The 26647-nt window shown below is 32.0% G+C and overlaps 1 protein-coding gene across 1 annotated transcript in view; it reads right to left on the bottom strand.

Moving 5' to 3' along the window:
- LOC125064110 (cardioacceleratory peptide receptor-like) overlaps positions 1–26647 on the bottom strand; it is a 148141-nt gene that overhangs the window by 9433 nt on the left and 112061 nt on the right. The window contains exons 4-7 of the mRNA XM_047670908.1: positions 22457–22592; positions 7483–7586; positions 6442–6535; positions 3527–3622 (exon numbers count right to left, since the gene is read on the bottom strand). Of these exons, the coding sequence (XP_047526864.1) occupies positions 3527–3622; positions 6442–6535; positions 7483–7586; positions 22457–22592 (430 nt within the window). The remainder of the gene's footprint in view (positions 1–3526; positions 3623–6441; positions 6536–7482; positions 7587–22456; positions 22593–26647) is intronic.

Below are 26647 nucleotides of genomic sequence, written 5' to 3'. Positions count from 1 at the left end.
GCTGCCTATAAACTTTAACTAGACAGGAAGGCAACACGAACGGTGAAGAGCGTCGTCGTGCAATGCAATGGCCCCCTCAATCACTTACCCTATTGGCAAGTTCCTGGAACTGCTCGGAATTCCTCCCTCTGCTACACAATGCACCCGGCACTGCGCGGCACTGAATTCATGGAATGCTAAGATTTTCGACCTTCTTATTACGTAAATATATGTCCCGGTTTCGCTTTAAATTTAGAATATTGACATAACAAGCGTGATTTTTATGATATTGTATAAACAATTAAAATAAATTTTAACAGAACATTAATTTATCATTAAAGGAAATCTATTTAATCATAGAAGTCATTAACAACCTTTCTTATAAGTTTAGCAGTTGGCTGGTGGATGATACAAAAGCGTTTAGTCCATCACTGTAGAATCAAATTTAATTGTATCATAGAACATTATAATAAATAAAAAGTGTTATATGTTAGATCTGTAAGACTCTATTTTAATCCGTGATTTACAAAACTTTTTAACGAAACGAAACTTAAACATAGCATAAATTATTATTATACAAATGCCAAAGAATTAATTCCCTGAAATGTGTTGGCGAGTAATGCCATAGTGTAAATATTATTTACGCGGCTTAAATTCGCAACACATCACACCGCGTCTGTATCGTGGATGTTTTTGCAGCGCGAATTTTTAAATATAGAGTACACGACTATTTGATAATACACGATAACAACTATAAATTTACTTAATACAAAAACGCCAACATAAGACCTAGTAATAGTTTGGGATAGCTTTAAAACTTTAGTGGTAAGTGCTGACCTAAAAATAATTTAAATTTAAAAGAAGAATCTTTTATACATAATTTTAAATTAAGGGATTAACGTCCTTAGTGTTACAATGAAGTTTATTACAATCATTTTGTAGCGTATCGCAGTTGTCGATATACATAAATACTTATTTACTTATTTATTATTAAATAGCTACTCGTCCCGGTACTAAAAGCCTAACGTTTGTGTATATTTCTATAGTTCAGTAGCTAAGGCTACATTGCGCTGTGTATTATCAATATATTTTTAAGTTTTCATCATTACATTCATCATTTCATTTTCAGAGATCATTTTTACAAACACAAATTATGCACTACTTGGTGGTAGGGCTTTGTGCAAGCCCGTCTGGGTAGGTACCACCCATTGATCAGATATTCTACCGCCAAATAACAGTACACTGTATTGTTGTGTTCCGGTTAGAAGGGTGAGTGAGCAAGTGTAATCACAGGCACAAGGGATATAACATCTTAGTTCCCAAGGTTGGTGGCGCATAGGTGATGTAAGGAATGGTTCATATTTCTTACAGCGCCTTTGTCTATGGGCGGTGACCACTTACCATCAGGTGGCCCATATGCACGTCCGCCAACCAATGCCATAAAAAAAAAACATGAAAATTCAGTGGTGCACGCATTCTAACCACTGGGCCATCTCGGCTCGCTATAATTAACACACCATTAATATATCCTGTCTATCCATGCATCACATGAGAATAAATGGGTTAATTGATTATTTAAATTCAAACTCGAAATACTAACTACTAAATAAATTACTGGCCATCAGTCTTAATAACAGACCCATTAATTCTGCGCCAGAGTCGTTAATAACTAATAGTAGTCATTATATATGTAATTCAGTATATTATGTTATCATATAACGCGGCAATTTTAAGGCTTTGTTATATATTAAGAAATTATCCGCCTAGGAAATTACACAGCTAGTAACTTTGTAGTAAAATATTTATTAAACATATTGCTTATTACGTCAACGTCAGAAAGAAAACCTTCGATCTGGTCTTTTTGATAAAATACTTATTTGCCAAAACATATGAGATAAACGAAAACTTTGCTCGTAAGATTTATAGACTTTCAAAATGTCTAAAGAAAAATATGGGACAGTATGACATATCTATCTCGACTAAGTCAAATAAATAAATGTATGTCTTAATAAATGGATAAATATACGATGACTTAGTTGGGAGGATATATTGTAGTTGTCACACTGTATTAATCTTTATCAAAATAAATAACATATTAATTTTAAGCATTTGAAAATTTACTGATCACATTTTTTATTTAGACCAGAAGTTTTATATATATTCTTTATTTTCTATTGATTTGTATTATCTTAAATTCTTAACGTAACGTACCAGATAAACAATGTTTCGTTATATCTATACTTCTATACTAATTAACTTCTGTCTGTTACGTTTCCTCGACTAAGACGATTCATGAAATTTAAAATAAACTAAGCTTGAACCCCAAGGAATTACAAGGATATATTTTTATACCATTTTTTTTTTCTGGCTGGAAAAACGCGTTACGCGCTTCCCCCACGTGATGGAAAGTGGAGGGGGTGTGGGCTTCCGTGCGCCCAGGTACGTCGGGTTTACCCACTAAAAAACCAGCGATACCCTCTCCGTCTTTCGGCGGGCGCCACGGGATCGCTTACGCATACTACTCTCGCTACCGAGCATTTCGTTGACGATGCTCGGCAGCGAGAGGTCTCCGCCCATAGTCGCCGCCAGGGTGTGCCTCTGGGGCCCCTACGCAGCGCACTCACTCAGGGTGTGGTGCGCCGTGTCGACTGGCGCACCACTGGCAGGAGGGTGACACCTCCCGCCGCGCACTTGTACTATGTACTTACCGAAGCATCCGTGCCCGGTAAGTACACATGTCATCCTGAAGGTGAGTGTGCCCTTCTTCCTCTCGACCCAGCGACTCAAGTGTGGACGGATCGCCTCCACTCCGGAATACATTTTTATACCTAACCTAACCTAATATGTGAGCGAATGCGCTGACGAAAATTAGCTTAATAATATAATACTTATTTTTAAACCATGACAAAATACGTGGGATGTGCATTAAGATGTACGTCGAACAGTCTACACTGTATAGGCGGATAGAAATCTAACGGCGCGATCGTGATTGTTTTATAACAATATTTATTTATATATTATCATTTATACTGGTGTAGGTAGTTCGCACACACACGTTCACAAGTCTCTGTTCGAAGTTCGCCATTGATAAAATATTACAATCAATTGATAATTACGTAAATTTAGTGCAGTTTAACACAAAAACGATTAATATTCGCAGTAAACAAAAAGTTTTGATGTTTTATTGAAATCATAGCCTCATAAACCACGTCAATTGTAACCATAAATCGTGATCTACAGATATTCAAAAATGTCTAGGTATGAATAAAAAAAAATTCACGTATCTTACATTTTATGCCCTATTTATAGTCGGTCCGACTACGAAGACAAATGCCTATTAGTAAGTATTAACCATATGGGTATCACCAATTTGCTACCCACCTTGGAAGTTAAAACGTTACGTCCCTTGCGCACGTAGTTACATAGACTCACTCACCCTCAAACCGCACACACACAGCATAGCAATACTAAGCATTACTGTTTAGCAATAGAAATATGATGATTGAGTGGTACCTACTCAAATAGCTAAGAATAATCGCTTACTCACCTTGTACTTCCTTCACTTCGTATAGTATGAGAAGCGGAATGGAGAACACTATACTAATAAGCCAGGCTGACACGATGAGACCCCTTGCACGGTTCCCTATAAAAATAAAAAAAGGTTAAGTACCCATAGTCAATCAACTCCATACACTTTTTCTGTTCAAATAATATAAAGGTTGTAACTAACTTAACGCTAGCATTTTTATTTAAATACAATTGAGTTGATATTTCAAATAATCATAATATTTTTGGAAATTAAGGATTGCCGATTGAAATATTAGCGACAATCTTTAATAATTATATATCATGCTTTACTCCTTATATTATATAAATACGAATAATATTTGCATCTGTATGTAGTTAAGTTAGCTCAAAGCACGAAGACGATAGAAATTAATGCTTGATTAGCAGAATATCAGTTATGGTACCATTCCATACTTTGGGATCGTATGTCCTGAAGAGAACAACATTAATTTAGAGCATACGCCTCTGCTCAGACATATTAATTTTAATTATAATTGTATGTTGTTAAATTAGAATATATATTTTTTTTAAAACAGTTTGTATGCAAAATGTCATCTTATTAATATAACGAAAAAAGTTTATTTGTCAAATAACTAATATCCACAGGAAATGTATGTTCTATGTATTGAGCACATAATAATTGTAAATATTTAGATAAAATATTATGCATTGTTTAACATCACTCTGTATAAGATACCGTTCTGTATAGTGAACGACAACCTTTAGATTCATACGTCATTTCTTTTGACTTACGTGTCTCTGAATAAAAGTTTCTTCCTTCGAGTACAGCTTTCAGACACGCAAAAATGTTATGTGTTTGGTGCACACATAGATGCTTTTTTATTTATTCCTTTTGTTGTAAAACATTTATTGACTTATATATATACATATATGTATATCCTTAACACTTTCAAAGAATTCAGTTATATAAATATTTCTCTAGATATATTTATGTAATAGTATGTATTTAGGTTATATTCATATGTATAGTAATTTACGCAGTATGTTTTATATATTAAAACTATTTGTGGAGTTATATGTATATAAACTGTGTATAAACTGAAAGTTATCCAAGCCTAGCCTGAATTGCTTTAGTTCTATGTCATGTTCAAGAATTAATTATAGTGCTTAAATTTTAAATTATATAAAAGAATATGTTCTAAATTGTTATGTAATGTTAAAAGAATCGGTAAAAAATTCGTTAGTCACTCTATTCATTAATATAAGTGTGTATATGGCATTATTAAATATAATTAAAACGAAACATTTTCGACAAGAATCCATATACCATACTTAGTTACCTGAAAAAAAAAACATCAGTACATTTAGTCAAGGAGCTTCAGACAGCCACGATAACGTAACTTTGATGTGTGTATTTTTTGTATCACAAGGCATTATTCTCTCTATTCAGAGAAATACCGACAGACATTTCATATTTATGTGTAGTTTTTTTAAATTAATATTTCATTAATTTTATTTTAAATATTTACTTAATTACCGTGACACAATACAACAATGTTATGTACATTCACAGTAACATACATTTTGATGGAATCAGTGATAATCATTGTATGAACACGAGATGTAAGGATACTCTTATAACGCCGAGTTTCCGAATCCACAAAGTCAATAAATTCTTCTTGGTTTATTCGTTTGTTTAATTAAATTCCGTAGATATTTTTAACTTTGTCGATTCATAAATTCAAATCGTTAAAAAACATAATTAATAAATAAGTTTTATTATTAAACACAGTTATAGATTATACGAAAGGCGGGAACTAATACTTGTTGACTTCCAGGATTGGATATATAATACATAATTACTATATTATATACAACTATTCTATATATAAAGCTAGTATTTTAATCTTGAACAATTTTGTAGGTATATTTTTAAAGATATTTGCAAGCAACAATACATGCCATATGCATTCCTAAGGGCTGTGTTTATAAATAAAAACACTTAAGACAGGCAATATACTTGTTAATCACTTCAACAACAAATGAAAACTTCCTTTGTTACGTAAATTAACTCTGTAATATTGAATGCAATTTATAATAGACTGCGGACATTTTATTAATAACAATTTTGTTTTAAACACGCTTTCTGACATCGTCAACAAACCTTATTTATAATTAAGCGCCTTGCTTGCTTTAAGACGAATAAACATCATTGTACTCTGTACCTACAAGACCCGAAGTAATGAAAAAAATAATGGAACAATATTATTTATTTAAAAAATCATTTAAAAAAATTTATAATCAATATTTAAAAAAAAATGGCTTATTGTGAATGATCTCACTCGTACCTCGTAGATTTACTTTGATAGAATATTATATATACTGCTTGTTGGTATAATTAAAACCTTATAAATTTAATATTTGATGTCGCATCTATCTGATGTTTCATAATCGTGTTCTGCGGTGATTTTCGAGTTTGATAGAAAAGCCCTGCAGAAGTAGAATTTTGGGGCGCATAATATCTAATTTTGAGCCGAATATGTTAAAAAAAAAATTATTGCTGCCATAAAATTATATCGGCATCACAATAAAAATATAATTGAGGATTCTTGTTTTTAAAAAATACAATTTTAAGAGCATTAGGTCCAGCCACAGCTGATTGATCAATTGAAAACGCCTCTAGTCGATCTTTCAATGTCGGTAAATCAAGAGAGCTTAAAAGTTAACTGGCATTCGTGTCTCGCGTAGTTTATTAATTATTCAAGGTAAAATTTTTAGCTTCTTTCCATAACGAATGGTTTAAACTTACCTTTCAAAAGTAAATTCGGATGTAAATATTGTGTAGATAAATTTGTTTTACCTTAGAACGCAATGTTTCTTTTCTTGTAAATTATAAAGTTTTAAATAAGTAAAGAAAATATATTCAATACTCACAACTCCCGGAGAAATTCATGGGGTTCGTGATGGCATCGCACCGGTCTATACTGAGGGCTACCAGCACGTATGTCGATGCATACATTACCACAGCCTAAAAAAATACATTAATTATTTTTAAACATATATATATCAGCGATAGGGTATTTTGCATGCCCAAACTTAAATCAGAAACACAACAATTAATTAATTATTAGCCTGGGTAGGTACCATTACATATTCTAATATGTGATACCTACGTAGGTTTTGTTGAATTATATAAAACCTTTTTTTTTTATAAATAGCAGTCCTCTTTAGAAATCACTAAAATATACGCACAAAAACATTTCGTAATTTAAAAATGACAGTTTTGTTGTCACTAAAAAAAAACACGTAATAAAATGAATAGCTATTTAATAAATAACAACAGGTTGTAAACGTCAAATCATTAAACAACGCGTCTATCCCAAATGGATATCACAAGAATAAGCAGAGAATGGCAATAAAAACTGGGAATATATAATAATAATAATAAAGAAAATTTAATGTTTAATCATAAAACAAGAAATATAAAAAAATATTTCCATCATAATAGAATCATCTCTATATATATGCTTATGTTATAAATATACAGGGTTTGTTTGTTTGTTTGTTTCATTGAAACTACTGAACCGATTTAAAAAATCTTTTCACCAACAGAAATCTTGATAACAAATTAACATATACTTTATTTCAGTAGTAATACATTTATTTGGAAATCAAAACAGACGCGTGCGCGTAAATGTGTGCGTACTCTTATAGTCACAAACTGAATTCCACGCGGACAAAGCCGCGGGAACAGCTAGAGTTACATATTATGAGCCACAGAATACTTTTGTTATTTACACACTTTTATGCAATCATAAAACAACAAGACAATAAAACTATCAATAGGCCTTTTGATATAATAAAACGTAAACAGGTCAAGTGTAGAAAATTTGGAAATAATGTCGGTCGAGTCTAGCCAATTTAAAAAGAGTAGAATTTATGATATCCACATATCATCTACATAATTTATATTACCTGGAGGAATTTCACAATTTTGCACATGAATTCGCCAGCCAGCCACGCAATGGTAATCTTTTGAACGATATCCACAAAAACGTATATCAGCCCCACGAATAAATCTGCAATGAAATGTTTTTGAATTAATATTATTACCCGTTTCAAAGAACTTTACAAAATCAAATTTAAAAAATATATATTATTGCAAGACGTTTACATTTCACTTGGTGGTAGGGCTTTATGCAAGCCCGTTTGGGTAGATACCACCCACTCATCAGATATTCTACCGCCAAACAGCAGTACTCAGTATTGTTGTGTTCCGATTTGAAGGGTGAGTGAGCCAGTGTAACATCTTAGGTCCCAAGGTTGGTGGCGTATTGGTGATGTAAGGAATGGTTAATATTTCTTACAACGCCATTGTCTATGGGCGGTGGTGACCACTTACCATCAGGTGGCCGATTTGCTCGTCCGCCTACCGATATCATAAAAAAAAGCAATGACAATATATCTTATAGAATACTTCTTATTTTACATGAGAAATGTATTCAATATATGACTCTGTCCGAGGATACCAGAATGTCCAATTCTCTTCAGTCCTGACGAGTTAACAGACAAACAGACAGAGCTAAGTAGCTCTGTCTGTCTGTCTAATACGAAAGTTCGTATTTAAATCTTAACTAATATTATAAAGCTGAAGAGTTTTTTCGTTCTTAAGATTGAACGTGCTTATCTCAGCAACTACTCTGGTCAGATTTGAAAAATTATTTCAGTCATAGGTAGCCCATTCATCTGTTACGTTACGACCAATAGGAGCAAAGTAACAATGAAAAATGTTGCAAAAACGGGGAAAATTTGAGAGTTTTACTTTAACCGTTACGTTCGCTGCGTAAACGGTTATAGCCGAGCGAAGTCGCGTAGAGCAGCTAGTATTAATATAACATAATAATGAAAATAAGTAAAGCTGAAAAAGAATGGCATCATAATAAAAGGTTTGACCATGAGAAATGCAACAAACTACAAACGCCACATGGTAAGCTCGTTTTATTTATACAATTATATAAAACATTATATCATATTTTCATATATGTTTACAATTATTATGCTATCTTATAGTAATAAATATAATAAATATGTTTTAAGGGCAAGTTTATCTCTACAAGGAATTCCAACCTCCATAAAGTTTGAGTAACACGAGTTTGTAATTAAAGGCGTGTTAGAATGAAACAAGAATATATCTTTATCTCACCTATTCACCGATAAAGTCGTAGAAAGACAACAGTGTGTTTTTTGGTATTTATTTCGTTTTATTTCCACAAAATTTATTGAGACGGTGTCGAAAGTCAATAAAAAATATACTATAAATTGTCACTACCTTTTAGTAACGTAGTTATATTATTGACGATCGAATAGATTAAGCTTTCCAATAACGCAATTTTCGCTACTGGTTATAATTTAACGATATTTCTGCTTCCGTTTTTTTTAATCCATAAGAAGAATAGTAGCAATACCCCAAATTAATAAAGTAATTACTAATATTCCTTGCTTATCGCTTGTGTTGGAGTGGGGACTACAATAGCCAAGGGGATCAATCCTGCGACTTTTTACATCGCTACACGCAACCATTGCCCTATTGAAGCTTTAAAAACAGTTACGGTAAAGTAAAGTTATTTAAAAAACAATTGAACTGTTAAAATACTTTTGTCCTCTAAAATTATAATATATCCTGCCTTCCTATATATGATTTCAATAATAATAACAGTGGTATATAAAAATTATAACTTCGTCGAACTAATATGAATAAGGGATTTAAGCAGAAAACGCTGGTCTGGATGGTTTCCAGCCTAACGTTGCCAAAACTAACACAGACAACCTAGACAATTGTATAATAGATTTGTAGACAGCCGAAATTGCTAAGAAAATATTTGCAACAGCCTTTACGGTATATAAAGATTACAGTAACAAAGGTCTCATTAAAAATATTTAATAAGAAACAAGATAACATTTATTCGGGATAGACAAACATTGCACGCATAAAGTTAACATAAATGTACGGAAATAATAAAATTCTTTAAGTATATGACAACAAATAAAAAACGGGATATGTTGTATTAGGTAACACACACAATAAAATAAATTGACGACCTTTAAAAATAATTAAATGACGATGGCTATAGTGTGCCGAGATGGCACAGTGGTTAGAACATGTGCATTTTAACCGACGATTGTGGGTTCAAACCCAGGCAAGCACCACTGAATTTTCATGTGCTTAATTTATGTTTATAATTCATCTTGTGCGCTCGGTGGTGAAGGAAAACATAGTGAAAAAACCCGCATGTGTCTAATTTCAACGAAATTCTGCCACATATGTATTCTACCAATCCGCGTGGTGGAATATGTTCCATACCTTCTCCTCGAAGGGAGAGGAGTTCTTAGCCCAGCAGTGGAAAATTTACAGGCTGATAATGTAATGTAAAATAATTACTAAATTGTTATTAAAATGTGTTTGAATTAAAACAATAACCAATAGAAATATCAAAAAAGTTGAAGATCATCTGAAGGAGGCATAACGCTTTTACCTTGTGTGAAAATTTCTACCAGTTAACTCTACTATAAGCGTAAAACACTTCAATCTAAATAATAACTCTATAATAAATCAAAAACTACATATTAATAATCGATATGATTTTTTTAAATTAAATAATAGTAGCAAATCCACGTTAAGGAATTACTAATGGTTTTTATAAAACGCTTATATTTAAATACATGGAGCTCTTTTGTTTTACACAAGGCGCGCAAACTGCGATTCTGCAAGATTTTTTGTGACATTCTCAATCATCGTCGTCATAATTTAGCAAATTACACACTATCTATATCTTCCCATGAACTCATTGGTAAAAAGCGTCTGATAATTTGTTGAGAAGTTTTTGAGTTTATCGATTTCATACAGACAGACGCTGCGGGACTATTTTATATTATATAACGATGACCATCATAAGTAACCAGTTAGCGTAGCTTAAAACAAATAGACCAACAGACATTATTGGAAAAGTATATTTCTCAGACCAATTCTTAGCAGTAAAGTGGAAATGAAATATAATATCAGATCAAGTCATATAAATCATTATACGCGAACTTTTTATTTCACGCGAAATTATTAACCATTACGACAGCGTCGCTTTGAAATTTAAAAAACATATTTGCCTCTTTTCATAATGACGTAATCGTCAGAGGTTACCCAAAAACTTACCATAATCTATGAATTCTGTTGAAATGTATTATATATACACCAACTATATACTAACTATATTTAATATTAAAGTATTACAAACCGACAAAATAATAAAGGCATTGAGGAAATAAATGATAAATCGGTATCTACTTATAAAATCGTTTATAACTGACTAGCTATCAATGCTAAGCCGATTATTGAGTTTCGAAAGCTGAAATTTTGAACATATTTAAGTTTATTTTATAACGTAGATATGCGCTAAGAAATTATTTTTTGAAGTTTTAACTACAGTGGAGGGGGGTGGGCGTATTTTATTTGAAGATGGTCAGCTAGTGTATAATACAAGCATCTGAAGAACAATCCCGCATTGGAGCCTCGTGGTGGATTATGCTCTAAACCTTGTTCTCAAAGGGAGAGGAGGCCTTAGCCCAGCAGTGGGAAATTTAGGGGCTTGCTAATGTAAAAATGTAATGAAGAACAATATTTTTCAGAGCATGAATACCCTTAGCGTTGAGGAAATAATACAGTACAGTTTAGGTGTAAAAGATAAAGTATTTAATCAGAAGATACGTCCGAAATAATAACATCGAATTACACTTTACAGTAGAAATAAAGTAAGTAAGTATTATAAAATGTAATACTTTCTACAATGACACACAAAAAAGTAGTCATTAAAGTTTTTACTGCAAGCGTTTGTTCGCGTTTAATAGTGAGGTATTCAAGACTGGCAGCCTGTCCTCTAAAGGATTTGCTGTGAAATAATGTAGAATGAGAGAGGATTTTAGTCATTAGAACGGAAATAATACTCATGGGAATTAAAACTTCAATTTTAGCAAAGGGAATTTTTGAAACAGTGTGATAGGATTGGAAAATAAAGACCACACGAAGACTTATTAAAGATATATGTACGTAAGTGGTATTTTAGCGCGAGTGATGCCGAAATAACTTCCTAAGAACATGTGATTAAACCAAAAACGTCTTTACCAAAAGTTCGTACGTGATTGATTAATGTTTATTCATCTTGTGCAATGAAAGAAAGCATTGCAATGAGACCTTCCTATGACAGCCAGTATTCTGCGACTTGTGTTTTCACCAATCCCATTCGAGCTTAGTTAACTAAGCTCTTAACCCATCCTCTCAAGAACAGAAGAGGAAGACTGCCTATCTATGGGATATGTATATTTTACTGTCTGTTACTAAATTTCGATGCGTTGTGGTTGAAAGGTGCCAAGACAACATCATCATTAGCGTTATTTTTTTATGATATAGGACGGCCAAAGCCACCCGATGCCAAGTGTTCACCACTGCCCATAGATAATGACGCTGTAAGAAACATTAACCACTACCTTTAAGCTTGGGAACTAAAATGTTATGTCCCTTGTGTAGTTACAGTGATCGCTCGCCCTTCAAACCGAAACACAACAGTACTGAGTATAGCTGTTCGACGGAAGAATATCTGATAAGTGGGTGATACCTAATCAGACAGTTTTATCATTGTGACACACAAACCCGCTAACGTTCTTTTCTGCTAGTAGAAATTATGCTTAAACATTACCTACTTTTTATTGACGCTATATATATATGTATAAAATATAACATTAAATAAATAAAATATTATATGTCAAGATGAAATTAATAATTCTATTTTCAAATTATATATTATATTAAGTAGTATTATGTTCCATAGCGTTGTATTTCATCTCTAATTAAAAATATGATTGAACAGAAAGCCAGTTATGTACGATATTGTTTCACAAAAATATATTATCACATTTCATCAATTAATTTTTCGCTTTGCTAATTAATAATTTTAAATCTAATGTAGGCGTATTCCTCCGTAACGAATAAAAGTAAAAAAATATAACATAAAAGGCGTGGAGCCACGGTGACACATACGGAGCTTAAGGCAACTCAGGCGGTTAAACCCAAGCTAACTACTCATCGTACAGCTGCAGTGGTAGTTACGTTGCAGCCGGAAGCGGAGCAGAAAGGTGTCACATGCCCGGGTCTTGGATTGCGTTGAGCAAGGCATAAAACTGCAGGACCTCGGGATTTATGGCGGGTTAAAAGTCCGACGCTCGGCGACGAGGGCCAGAGCTGGAGCTGCTGAGAGAACAGTCGGACCAGGTAGAAAAACTAGCCGACCAGCTCCGCACAGTGTTGGTTAAGGTGGCCAGCGTCGTTCATCCCATAAGAAAAGTGGATGTTAATGTGACGGGGGTAGACCACTCCGTCACTAAAGATAAGATTATCACCGCTGCCGCCCTCGGCCGCCTCCTACCGAACGTGGGAGGGCCTGGGTCGCTGTGCCGTGCTATGCGGGATTTTACAAAGCTCTACCGCCAAGTAAAATTTATTTACTTGATATATATTACTTGAAATATATCATTGTGTGAAATATAACAATGTGAAAAAACTACCACCAATGGAACAACCATTAGTGGTAGTTTTTAGTTGGTTCTGTAATAAGACTCTTTGTCCAATGGTGGCCACGGATTGTCAAAGTAAAATACCAACAGACAATAGTGAAGACATATTTCGTGTGACCCAATTCTTTTTCTCTCTTATAAAATATATATACATAATACACCGTAGCATTACTATGGTACCGCGTAAATACGACTGACGAATACGAAAAATTATATGAAGTTTTTGTGAAAAGAAATATCGTGTGTATATCTCTTATATGACCATTATTTTCTCTTGAAATATGTACGTTAGAAAGCACGTAACTCAAGTTTTTGTTATAGGGCAACACTTGTACATAGATATGAATAACCTGACGTTTGACAGACATACTTAATATGAGCTATAGTTTCTAACAGAAAATAATCTATATCTATAATAATATTATAAATTCGAAACTCATTACTGCCTTGTTGATCTAATCTCGAGGTCTTAGTCCAACCTCAGCTTGAGCAAAAAAAAAAAAATTATTTATTATAAATTTTCAGCACACGAGTCTGCAACCTATAAGACAATATTCTCCAGGTTGCAGACTCCGGGATATCAGTAAGAAAAATACCGAGCTATCAACTTTACATCATACATACCTAGAATACTGCATCGGTTGTCATAAGTAGTCTACGTCATCGTTAATACATTTCGAATTGACATTTACGATAACACGTGGTCAAAATAAAGATAAAATCCAACATATATCATGGCGTTTAAAGATCCATTTGAAAATCTTTTATTTTATACAGATAACAAGACGTGTTATTTCGACATTTGACGTTTTTATAGCGCGAATAATACAAAGTGACCGTTGATCAGACATTTACGACTCAGCCAGTCGTGTTATAGTTTTAAATCTTTTTGGGATTGTAATTCTTAACGTCTAGACGGAAAATAATAGGATTTCTTCACGTATTTTTTAAGGTACGCTACGATGTTTTTATTTTGTTTTCGTACCTTGACATTGGTTGGCTTATAAATTAACCAGCGCGCCAATTTTATTTAATTCAGTTGAATTTAGATAAATATACAATGCTGAAATAGACTACTGGTACTCGTGAATCTTAAACGATAATAGCGGGTTCAAAGCCGGCAGGTACCATTAAGCTTTCATGTGCTTAATCTGTTGTTATAATTCATTTTCATTTATTCATTCATTGCTCGGTTATGAAAGATTCTTTTCTGAGGAAGGATAAAATTTATGGCATATGTATCTACCAATCTGCATTGGAGCAGCGTCGTGGAATAAGCAAGCCTTCTCCTCTAAAGGCCCAGCTGTGATGCATTTAATGGCTGTTAATTTTATTTTTATTTTTTAGTTGAATTATACATTTTATTTTAAAAAGGGGCGCATTGGCGATTTTTTATATTAATATTTCTTACAGCGTTATTGTCTATGTGCGGTGGTGACCACTTACCATCAGGTGACCCATTTGCTCATCCGCCAACCTATGCCATAAAAAAGACCTGTCACTAACATCAATTATTTTTCAACATCAATTATCAAACGCTAATGTATTGTTAGTGATCATCGTTAGCGTCCTCATACATTATAGTGAAGTTTTGAAATAGCTCTATTAAATAAATAAGAAGTTTAAGCGAAACTCGTGTGTTTTGTCCGGAGGCGGAGTTTCTTGATTCTGAGTTTATTCTAAATAAAGAATATTATAGACTTTTAGCAAAATCTTTTTCTACCATTGGTCATCACAAATCACATTTATTACTAGTCAGGAACTGCTATGTGGATTTTCAACACGATTTCACCAATAGACAGATTATTTCAAAATATACTAGCAAACCAACCCAGCTTCACGCGGATTCGATTTGATAGTAAAGAAATTAATATGATATTTATATAATTTATTACCTATAGCACTCAGGAATAACGCATCTTTATACCAGTGATTTTTTTTAGAATTGTATCATTAATTCCGGAGATTACCCCCTGCATGCAATAAAACAAATATTATCTCTTTATAATATTGTGCAAATTAGGTAAAATTTTTATGATATTTATGGATCAACTCAGACACAATTGTTTTGTATGCTGTGTTAATATTATTGTTACATAAACTTATAGGAACATGATGTATGGTAGAATATTATTATCAATTATTTACTCAGTGCTACCCGTGCGAAGCCACAGCAGGTCAAATAAAGATCACATCAAAAACAAGCTTCACATAATTTTCTTATTTACGGCACATCAACATTTTGTGAACAAAAACACAAGACCGCTCTTATTTTCAAAGTTAAAACCCGACGGCAAATTTCGTTACGTACGCTCCTCAAAATAAACTATTTTAAGTTTACGTCGCGAGTGAATCTCGTAAATCCCCTTTATTTATATCGAAACAAGAGTTTGGTTCTAGAAAATATGGTTCCTAACCAATTGCTAAATATTCTTTAATACCGGAACGTAAAATTCAAATTTGTGCGAAGGAAATGTTTCAAAACGAGTTTATTTTCAGTTTATTCGTCGGTTAGATGCGGCGTTTATTTACAAATTCGATGTTTGGATTAGAGGCGTTACTTCATTTATAACAAAGTGATTGAAATATGATAGGAGTGTTAAAAATATTAGTGGAAATATGAGGAAGTTTGGAGTTCGTTCGATGTGCGATTATCTCCACATGGTCTAACAGTTTTTCAAACTATAAATATAGTTTTCATAAACGAGATGCGAACTTTTTTAACTTATATAAGAAATAAAAATTGAAGTATTAAATATGAAACGACTGCTTAGATTCGGCACTGATAGCACATATGTATGACGTGTCAGAAATGTTATATTTAGAAACGTAAGCTGCACTCAAAATCGATATTTTTAATGTTTCTTTAATATTTTATTTCGAAACTACTACGTACGTTCTGTAAACGTATGTTTGTGTTAGCCTCTATATAAATAGTCAGCGATAGCCACCAACAATGATTTTATATAATAGTAAGTAGTATACAACCCGTAACCTAATAAACACCTATTTCAATAATAGGACAAGTGACGCCATTAAAAACTTTATATGAAATATAAATTGCTGTAAACAAATTTGTTTGGGTAAACGTTGGAATGAGAATCTTGAAACATTTGTTTGTCATTTCCAGTATTATTCATTATTTTCTAAAACATGTCAGTGACAGTTAACAGACAATGCTCTTAAAAAATTACCTTGATTGTTACTTTTTATGAACGTGATACATTCAACCTAATTAGCTCAACGGTATACGCGTGGTATTGAGAAATAAATTTCAGGTCTGATTCTGAACAATATTATATAACATAGTATGGAAATTGAATATTCACAAACTCGCAGAGGAGCAGCATTGTCAAATAAACTACATACCATGTGCTAAAGATGATCACAACCTATGCCCAGCATAGTCTCAACTTTATATTTTAATTTTTTTTTAATTTATTAATAATCTTTACATCTTTAATTTTCTTTACGTGTGTATGATATGGAACTCCTAAAAAGGCTACCCGAGGATTACTTACCGAATAATCAACAATACAATGGCTTGCTGTATGAGGAAATGTACCAGAAACGCATAGAGCTAAAATATTTAAATTAAATTTTTTTGCTTGATAACGGTAACACAAAAATACAGGCACTGAATTATAATACATGTATATATATAAATAGAGGTATAATAAAAAGTTCTTGATACCTAGAAAAACCTTCACGAAGTCCTACAAGAATTATTCTTTGCGTATAGCGAATAATATTATTACCTAATATAAGGTAAATAATAATTATAACGATACATTTTATCTTAGGTATTAATTATTAAAGAACTAATAATTACTTAACAACATATAACAAAAACAGCTTATTAATATAATATAAATAAAATAAGCCTGTTTGATATATAGATATATTTCAACATAATTTGTAAATGGACAATCCTATATTCATGTTGTCATTGTGATATATAATATGTTGTATTTTTTGGTGACGGTTATATTATACGATAAGTAATAATTCATTTAACTGATTATCAGAATAGAGTAACTACCGAGTTTCTTGCCGGTTCTCACTCTTCTCCTAGAGTCTACATTCCGAACCGGTGGTACTTTCAAAAGTGCTCGAAAGAGCCACTTTGAACAAAGTGTATTTTGATTAGATTTGACTTAAATAAATGGATTTGATAAACAGAAATAATTTCTTTCCGGGGTTGTTAACCGATTAATTAAAATAACTTCGGTATATATATATACACGTGGGAGGATACATATGTACCATAACATATATGTGTATACATTAAACTGTTGCCAACGTTATCCATTTTAATCACATGTCCGACCCCACCCCACACTCCCCCTTTTTCATGTACACAATCTATACACTGTGATAATTACGACGATGCTTGGTTGGATACATTATTTTAGTAGGCAGGTAGGCGGATGGGCAAATTGGCCCCCTAGTGGTAAGTGGTCACCAATTGGCGCTGTAATAAATATAAAAAAATCCTTATATTGCCAATGCATCACCAACCTTGGGAACTGTTCATTGTGTCTGTAGTTGGTTGGCTTACTCACCCTTCAAACCGGAACACATCAATACTATGTATTGTTGTTTAGCGGTATAATATCTGATGAGTACCTCCTACCCAAATAAGCACAAAGCACCAAAGTAAACATTCGAAGTGTTAATGAAGACTGTCAATTGGCAATCCCATAAACATTATTGTTGGTATTTTAATATACGTATCTAATAAATGTTTTGTCGCTGGTTTACTCTACTCACCATCACCATCAAACTAACATTATTATACTGAATAAGATATTAATGGAAAAGTAACCAAGAAAATCCAAATGTTAATAAACGCAAATATCACACAATTAACGGTCTGCTGAGTCTAGGAGACGTCATATACTCATAGATGCTATTAGCTTGCTTTACGCATCAGCCTACGAAAAATAATTAGTAGAAATGTATAAATGTCACATATACTTGTGTTTTTATAACAAATGTCAATTCACACAATTTCACGATCCGTTAACAAAACGGATTGTTTTTTAAATAGGGACCATAAAATGTAAAATTAAGCATTTAAAACAAAAGAGGTTTCATAACTAGCGATATTATAATAGTACAAATATCAGAGTTTATCCAAGTAATTACAGCATTATGATTAAGTTATGTGCGGCTGTTGTTCATAATCCGGGTGCTCCCTTAGGGGTTACGTTGATTACGAGAGCATGAAAGAGCAATATTTTTACGAATGCAAGATGTACCTTCCTTGTTAATCTCATATTAGGGATACGTTTTAGATCTTTACGATTAGGCTTTACTATTATTATTAATGCGAAAATTACTCAATTTGTCAGTCCGTCTGTTGATCTTACACAGCCAAACCACTGAACTGAGTTTTGACGAAATTTGATATGAAGCAAGCTTGAATATGAGTATGCCTTTATTATGCTTACAAACTGATGACCAAACCCTTAAACGCGAGCGAAGCTCCGGGCGCTACTAGTATATAATATTTTTGAAGTGACGTATACGTATTGGCGCATCTTGGGGGTAATATTAACTCGTATGCCGTGACAGTGAATGGCACAATAATCTCATATACATCAAGCTCCCTTTCCACAAAATCTCTACTTCCTTGTGTGTGTGTGTTGCGCGTAATTTAAAATATTGCAAAACATTACTGCTGCTTACTAACTGCGAGTCATAACTTCGTAAGGGTAAAATTCGCGCAAACTATAAAAAATATCTTCCACATTAAAATTTAAATGTTAAATTTTAAATCATAAGACCAATAATTTCAGAAATCTCGTGATAATCTCGTCGGCGGTTTTTCTCGGCAGTTTTTTTTTTGATAAGGTGGATATATGCAGATTATAATAAAAACAACAATATATATAATTTTAGCATAACATTTTGGCCTCTTATTGTTATTATTTTTTTTTTGGTACTATTAATATTATAAGTATTATAACTATTATTATAAGGCTTTCTACTTAATAGGTACTACAACACACATACTTTTATCCTGCTATAAATAATATCATGTGCTATTATGATGTACCTATGTATGAATGTCTGAAGAGTGAACGATACTATTTTTTTTTCTTATTTTATATTTCAGTTTTTGGTAGGTTCTATGTAGATAATCCTGCCCAGGAGACTTGCACAAAGTCCGCCAGAGTAGGATTACTTACATAGAACCTAACAAAAAGTAAAATATAAAATAAGACAAAAAATATATATAAAAGAATAGTAACTAGGAGCCAGAAAACGCCTACATTTTATTACCATCATTTATAAAAATAAATAAAAACCATGCTAGTGTGAGTCGGACTCGCGCACTAACTGTTCCGTACTACCACACAATAATAATACACTAATGTAACAATAAATTTACGTATTTCAGATTTTATCCTAAACCTGTGCTGGGTCAAAAAGAAGTAACCTATAGATTTTGATTCCCTTTTCCGAATGTTAGGAAAATTTAACGGCTATATCTTTTTATTGCGTAGACTTCGTAGAAGTCTAGAAGACCAGCGGATCATTAGTACTGTTAAAAAAAATCAAACTTCTAGTCAAAAGTTTGATTTTTTTACAGCTCCAAAAGTCCGCTGACGTATTCCTATTTGGTATCAACTTTATACCTCACCGCATACCTAAAAAGGTTCTTGACGCAAATGCAGACATTTGGTAAGACGGATAACGAAGTGATCTTATAATTTTTTTTTTTTTTTAGCGATACGGAACCCTCAAAAACAACAGAAAGATAAAATGTAACTAAATGATAACAATACGAAAAAGGTAAATAATGGATGTAAATACACTACGGAGAATCTTGCATTATACTAATATTGTATAGACTACAGAACTAATTGATATTAAACTTTTACTTTATTATAGTTTTAGAAAATATATTTTTTATTCGTTTATATAAGAATTGTTAACACCAAATCCTTAACTAAATACAAATAAGTTAACAAAAAAAAATTACTGTATAAAACATGAACGTGTGAATGTAGGCAGGAAAACTCGCAGCATTTCCCCGTTGAATCGCAATTCCGATCCTCTGGGCAAAAAGTTAACCAGCCCTCCTGTCACCAGTGGCAGCAATAAGGCGAGGTGTTGAAAATAAATTAATACTATTATTTAGAGCTATGTTTTTCTTGTTCTTGTTAAGATCTAGCTTATTAGTTTTTAATAAACGCATTCGACCACTAAGAGTAGTTTACAAAAAAATATATAAAATAAAAAATTTAAGCTATAACAAACTTATATCATAAGCCATTAAATTTAAATTTTCTTTTTAACTTATGCTTTACGATGACGTATCTGAAGATTTAATTATTAAAAAAGTCATCTCTATATATATATATGGTATACTAATAATTATTTTTTTTAATGTTACACCTCCTAGAGGATTTTTTTGTAAGTATGGTGACACGAGACAGCTGTCATAGAACGTAACCCGATGTAAGACGTGTTTATTTTTGTTCCGAAATTATTAAAGAAATATCACTCTTTTTAAAACGCTTCACTCACTATAACCCCACATATATAAATTAATAATATTGGCAATGCACTAAAAGGAACTACAACTATTCCTATTTACCCCTCCTATAAAGCTTTAAGCTTGTGCTAGGAGTGGGGTACAATAATAGCCCAAGGGGTCAGGATCGAACCAGTGACTATTTACATCCATTACCTTAAATAATTAAATGAATAACCATCAGGCATCATTATACATAATATTAAATATCCGATAAAATTGCTTCTTATATAATTAAATTAAAATTTATAACAATTGTTTTTTTTTTTACATATATACAATGTATATGAATATAAGATTTATTTAAATAGATTACTTAAAGGAGTATAAATACCAATAATTAAGTAATAAGTATTGTACGAATCATAACCGCGTTCGTGACAAGAATACCAACAGCATTTTCCCCTTAAATCACAATTCCGATTCTCATTGCGAACCTCCTGGCACAATTGGCAATAAGACGGCGTATTATATATTTTAGAAATGTTTGAGCGATTGCTTAAAATGCAAAGAGCACAAATATTGCACACATTTGCATGATAAATAAATTGTAAATATTTCCTTCCATTGTTTGTTTTTAATTTAGTAAATAAGACAGACGAAATAATAACTTATTATTACTCCTATTTGAAATCATTTTATATTGAAGGATAAAATGTGGCATACGTCTTTTCAAGTCCAAATAGAAACTTAATATGATTAAATTTTACTGACTTCTTTAACTCTAACGGTTAATATTAACAGGCATATATATGCCTAATCAAAATCGTATAATTTATTCCAGTAGACTTTTACAAGCACTTTTGAATTATTTAACAGAGTTACGTAGCTTTATGTTTACAACTGGTTCGGAATGTAGATTCTACCGAGAAGAACCGGCAAGAAACTCAGTAGTTACCCTTTTCCAACATTTAAAATACAATTATTCATACGTTTCTCATTATATGTTTGATAATATAATGTTGACATTTTTGAATAATCTTGATACTATAAAATTTCTTCAAAACAATATCAATGAACGGTTCTAAGCAATTAGAATTATTCAAAATGTTTTAAACATAATAGAAAAGAAGAATAATACTCCTTTCTACTCCTCTTTATTAATACTCCTTCCGTATCTTTTGAAGTACTAGTAGTAATCATCAGATATTAGCTCCACGCTTTTTTATCATTTATATAATCTTGTATTGAACAATAAGCCTTATTTACTAATGTTTTTTTAACAAACGATTTACACTTATAGTACATTACACTGTATATTACACTGATATTCAAATTTAAATCAGTACCCAATTGAAATGATATCTTGCAAACATGTTTGGTGACAATGCAATCTATACTTTCCATAATACGACAAGCTGTTATATAATTTGTCAAAGGCCTAGTATAAATATATCTGTTAACGCAAATTATTAATTTTCATTTAATTTAAATACAGTAATATTTTAAAATCTAAGTATATTAAATTTTATACGAAAATTCATCATATACTGCGTCTACTAATTAAGACAATTTTTTTGTATGTTATAATAAGGCTTACTGCTAAATAGACTATCTACTAATAAGTGATCACCACTAGCAATGTTATGTTGAATAGCCTTATAATCTTAACAATGGTCGTTAAATATATTGCTTATAAGAAAACTAATTATTACAGTTAATATTTTGCACAATGATCTAGCATAGAGTAATTCAAAAAAGGTATGTGGAAAAAAGATTGTCTCTTTCTGTAAGAATATACTATAACTAAGGGTAAAGTTAAAAGAAATCGAAATAAGTCCAAACCTGCAATAGCCAATTGCATGATGAAGAAGTTCATCCTGCTCTTCCTTGCATTGGTGCAAAGCAATGCTGCAATGACAGACGCGTTCAGTACCACGATCAGAACAAATAGGACCCACATCACCGTGAACTGGACCGACTGAAACAAAGGATACATATATGTAATTATAGGTTATATAATAAAAATAATTGGAACAAAATAATGAATCTATAATAACTTTCACTGGTCGATTTCTGATGTAATAAGGAGTAACTTAGGCTACGGCAATAACTTTTTTATTAAATTCAAACGCGCTCGAAGTCGCGGGCAAAGCTAGTACATAATATAAAAGTAACAGTCTCTAAATGGCCCTCTGTTGACTAATATCCTCCTCTGTTTTTGGGTAGAAGGCTTGAAGCTTAACGCTGCTCCAGTGTAGGTAGGACATAAAACTCCAGTTTTTTTCAACTGTAGTAAAATAATCATGATTTAAATTTCAATGAGAAAAAATCATATCAAAATAATCTTCATTCCGGTAGGTTCATAAGGGTAATTTAAGTCGTCATGAGATGAGAAAGTAGATTCAACCGAGAAGAAACACTCAATAGTTACTATATTTTACCATTATAATTACAAAGTTGAAATTTGAGTTTAAATCCTGCTTGAGAATCAACAAATATCAAGTCTTCGCTTTTTTATCAAGTATAATATATATTATAAAAAAAGCGTGGAAGTACCTACATGTTCTTTTGAGATGAGATTTACGTTTATTAATAGACGAAGTTAAAAATAACTGTGGGATCTTATTATAGAAACGAATAGCGTGCCCCAGGAAGGATGTGTTGACTTTGCGAAGTAGGAAACTACGTGTTAGAACTGTTTCGGTTAAAGGTGTATATTCCCGTTAAGCCATAGATATCTGATCTAAACGTTCCTTTAAGAGGCGTGGAAGCACTTATTTTATAGTAAGCGATTTACTGGTTAATCTAAAGCTATGACTGCATTAAAGGACGATTAGAAACTTGGCCGTTGGGTTCAAAGCTTCTGAGTTCACTCAAAGTCGTCACCAATCATTTGTCTAACATTGTAAATGTTGGTAACTTAGTTTTTAATTGACTCATCCCTAAAACTGGGGGCCAATTTCACTAAAAAATTGTCGCAATAGATTATACAACTAATTACTTAATCGTTAACGTTCCGCCGTTTTCATATTCAACTAACACAACAATCCAGTTACGGTACGTTCGAATATATCGAAATATAATCGGGATCGTATTGTAATCGATATAAATAAGTAGAAATTGGCTCTAAGTTACGATTGAGCTAAGGGTTTTGTGAGGAATAGTCGAAGTCGAATCGGAAAGTTTGCAGTAGCGAATTCAGGAATTGTACACTGTGTGCCAATGTTTCTTTCATCTAGACGGCTGCCACGTGTCCAGCGTTCGCTCACTCAATCGATTTGGTATATTTATCAATGGTACTTAATTTTAATGCCAGACGTTATCCGTAATATATTTTCGGATAATTTTGAATAGAAATGCATTTATGTAAATTCGTATGATTATAACTCACATCAATTTATTTTACTGATATATAACACACATTTTAACAAAAAAATTTGATACACATTTAACAATATGCTTATTAAGGTTTTATTTTCAGTAAATAATACTAGTACTATGTTCAATTCAAAAAGAATATATATTCAAAGTTCGAAATCAATGAGAATATGTATCTTCATCTTAACCGATGATTTCTGGTTCAAACCCAAGCACCATTGAATTTTCATGTGCTTAATTTGTGTTTATAATTCATCTCGTGCTCGGCAGTGAAGGAAAACATCGTGAGGAAACCTGTGTGTGACTAATTTCAACGAAATTCTGCCACATCTGAGAGGAGGCCTTAGCCCAGCAGTGGGAAATTTACAGGCTGTTAATGTAAGAATATTTATTCAATTTTAAAATAATCTTTTAACTCTTTTGTTAAAGAAATAGATCATATTATTTGTTTGGTCGAAATGTATCGTCTGCAAACATGATCATAATGTATAACAATTAAATTACATTAAATAATATATTTTGTATATAGCATGTATTTTTTAAATTTTGAATAATTTAAAAAGTAATTCAATAACTCTTTTTATCAATTCAAGCAATTAGTAATATTTTTCTTTTCTGTGTTAAGAGTACGTACGATAATATCACCAGCTTAGAACTGAACCTGCGACTTTCACATTGCTAGGCGGTCAATATACATTTGAGTTATTGAAGCATTTTATTGAGTTGACGGAAAACTTTTGACATAAAAATGATTCAGTAAAAAAAGCCTGACGTAACGATTGTTCTTTTTGAAAGTTCGAAAACAAGATAAGTTTGAAAATCACATCGTCATTCTTGCCTTATAAAATTATAATTATATAATTTTTAATATGCTATTAAATATAGCTATCACATTTCGAATTTTTTTTGTTCTAAATTTGAATATATAGTAACTCTCAAATGGAAAACTGAGGATGCTTGATTATTTTACTAGCATTCGTCGGAAAATTCACACAAATACATTCTAGTAATAAATTCGATAGTCACACTTGTCAGAAACTAATTGACCAGTTAGTAAGTGCAATCATATTGAAAACCAATTTGGCTAAAATCCATAGAAATACTTTAGCTTTCCCACGGCAATTTATTCTCTGTTCAACTTCTGTGTTTTCGTACCATACGTAATGTTTGTATGCATTTTTTTAAATAATATATGATCTCACGTTAAATAATATTAATAATACTAATCCTAAACTAGTAAAATATGCTTAAATAAATAATTAATCAATAAAAAATGACAATAAATTAAGTTTTATTAAAAAGTTCTAAATGTTCTTTTTTGTGTCAAAGGTAGATCGGGCAAATAGACCACCTGATGGTAAGCCACCACCGCCCTTAGACAGTGACGCTGCATGGAGTAATAAAAAAATCTTATATCAGACCAGAGCACTACCAACCATGAGAACTAAGATGATATGTCCTTTGTGCCTGTAGTTACACTGTCTCACTCACCCTTCAAATCGGAACACAACCTGCCCAGACGGGCTTGCACAAAGCCCTACCACCAAGTAAATTAAACGGTTAACGTCATTACTCCTTTTTATTTTAATTTCTTTTTCGTTACTAGATGCACAGTATAATAAATCTGACACTACTCATCTAAATTGTAATTTTTATTTTTTAAAAATGCTTAAAATCGATTTAATGTTCATGAGAAGTAGGAAAACGTCTGCAAGTATGGGTCAATTTAAGCTGCATTATAATAAACAAGTATTGAACGGATTACGATTAAAAAAAATGTATTAACTATTTTTGATGTCGGTTAAGAAACAAAACACAATCTCATTAGGATTTATCGTATGATAAAAAATCCACATCTTTACAAACACCTTATTCATAAAAATATCAAGTACAATTTCAATGAGATTTCGTTGAATTAGATTGGGTTTTTATGTAAGGTTCTTTTTTTTAATTAAATCCTGAATAATATAATAAAATGGTGATTTTTAATTCACTTAATTATATTTGAACAAAAATCACAAGAGTTTTTTTTAAAACTTTATTTTTGTGTTTAAAAAAAAACGTCAAATTTAACAGTATTTAGTATTGTCTCACTGGTTAAAAGAAAGCTGGTTCATTTTGCGCCCAGCGAATCAGATGCGATTTAACAGGGAAATGCAATTACATTAGCAATTCGACACTTAATCATTTGTAAAAAAATCATGTATTTAATTAGTATACATGTATCTATACTAATATGTCTATACTAATATCATAATTTGAAAGCAACTCATTTAGTTTGTCTGTCTATTATTCCTTCACTGTCAAACCCCTAAACCGAATTTGATTAAATTTCGTATCTAGTAAGTACACTTGATAACTAACCCCTATAACGGGAGCAAAGCCGCGCGCGACGACCAGTTTCGCTCCAGGAGATTTATCGATAAAATTCGTTTGTTAATAAACAATTATAATCTGACGATGTCAATCATATTTGAACAAAATAGACATTTACTGTTGTTTACTTCACATCGATTTGCGCAAAGATAAATGACATGTCTCGACATAATACCTTTTAAAATATATTGACAGTAACTTCATGTAAGATTATTTACGGCTGCCAAATATTTCACAATAAATATAACATAATGAACTTAGCGATCCCGTGGCGCCCGC

The sequence above is a fragment of the Vanessa atalanta genome, chromosome 5 (assembly GCF_905147765.1).
Source record: "Vanessa atalanta chromosome 5, ilVanAtal1.2, whole genome shotgun sequence".
NCBI lineage: Eukaryota > Metazoa > Arthropoda > Insecta > Lepidoptera > Nymphalidae > Vanessa > Vanessa atalanta.
This window is presented reverse-complemented; position numbering and strand designations above follow the sequence as displayed.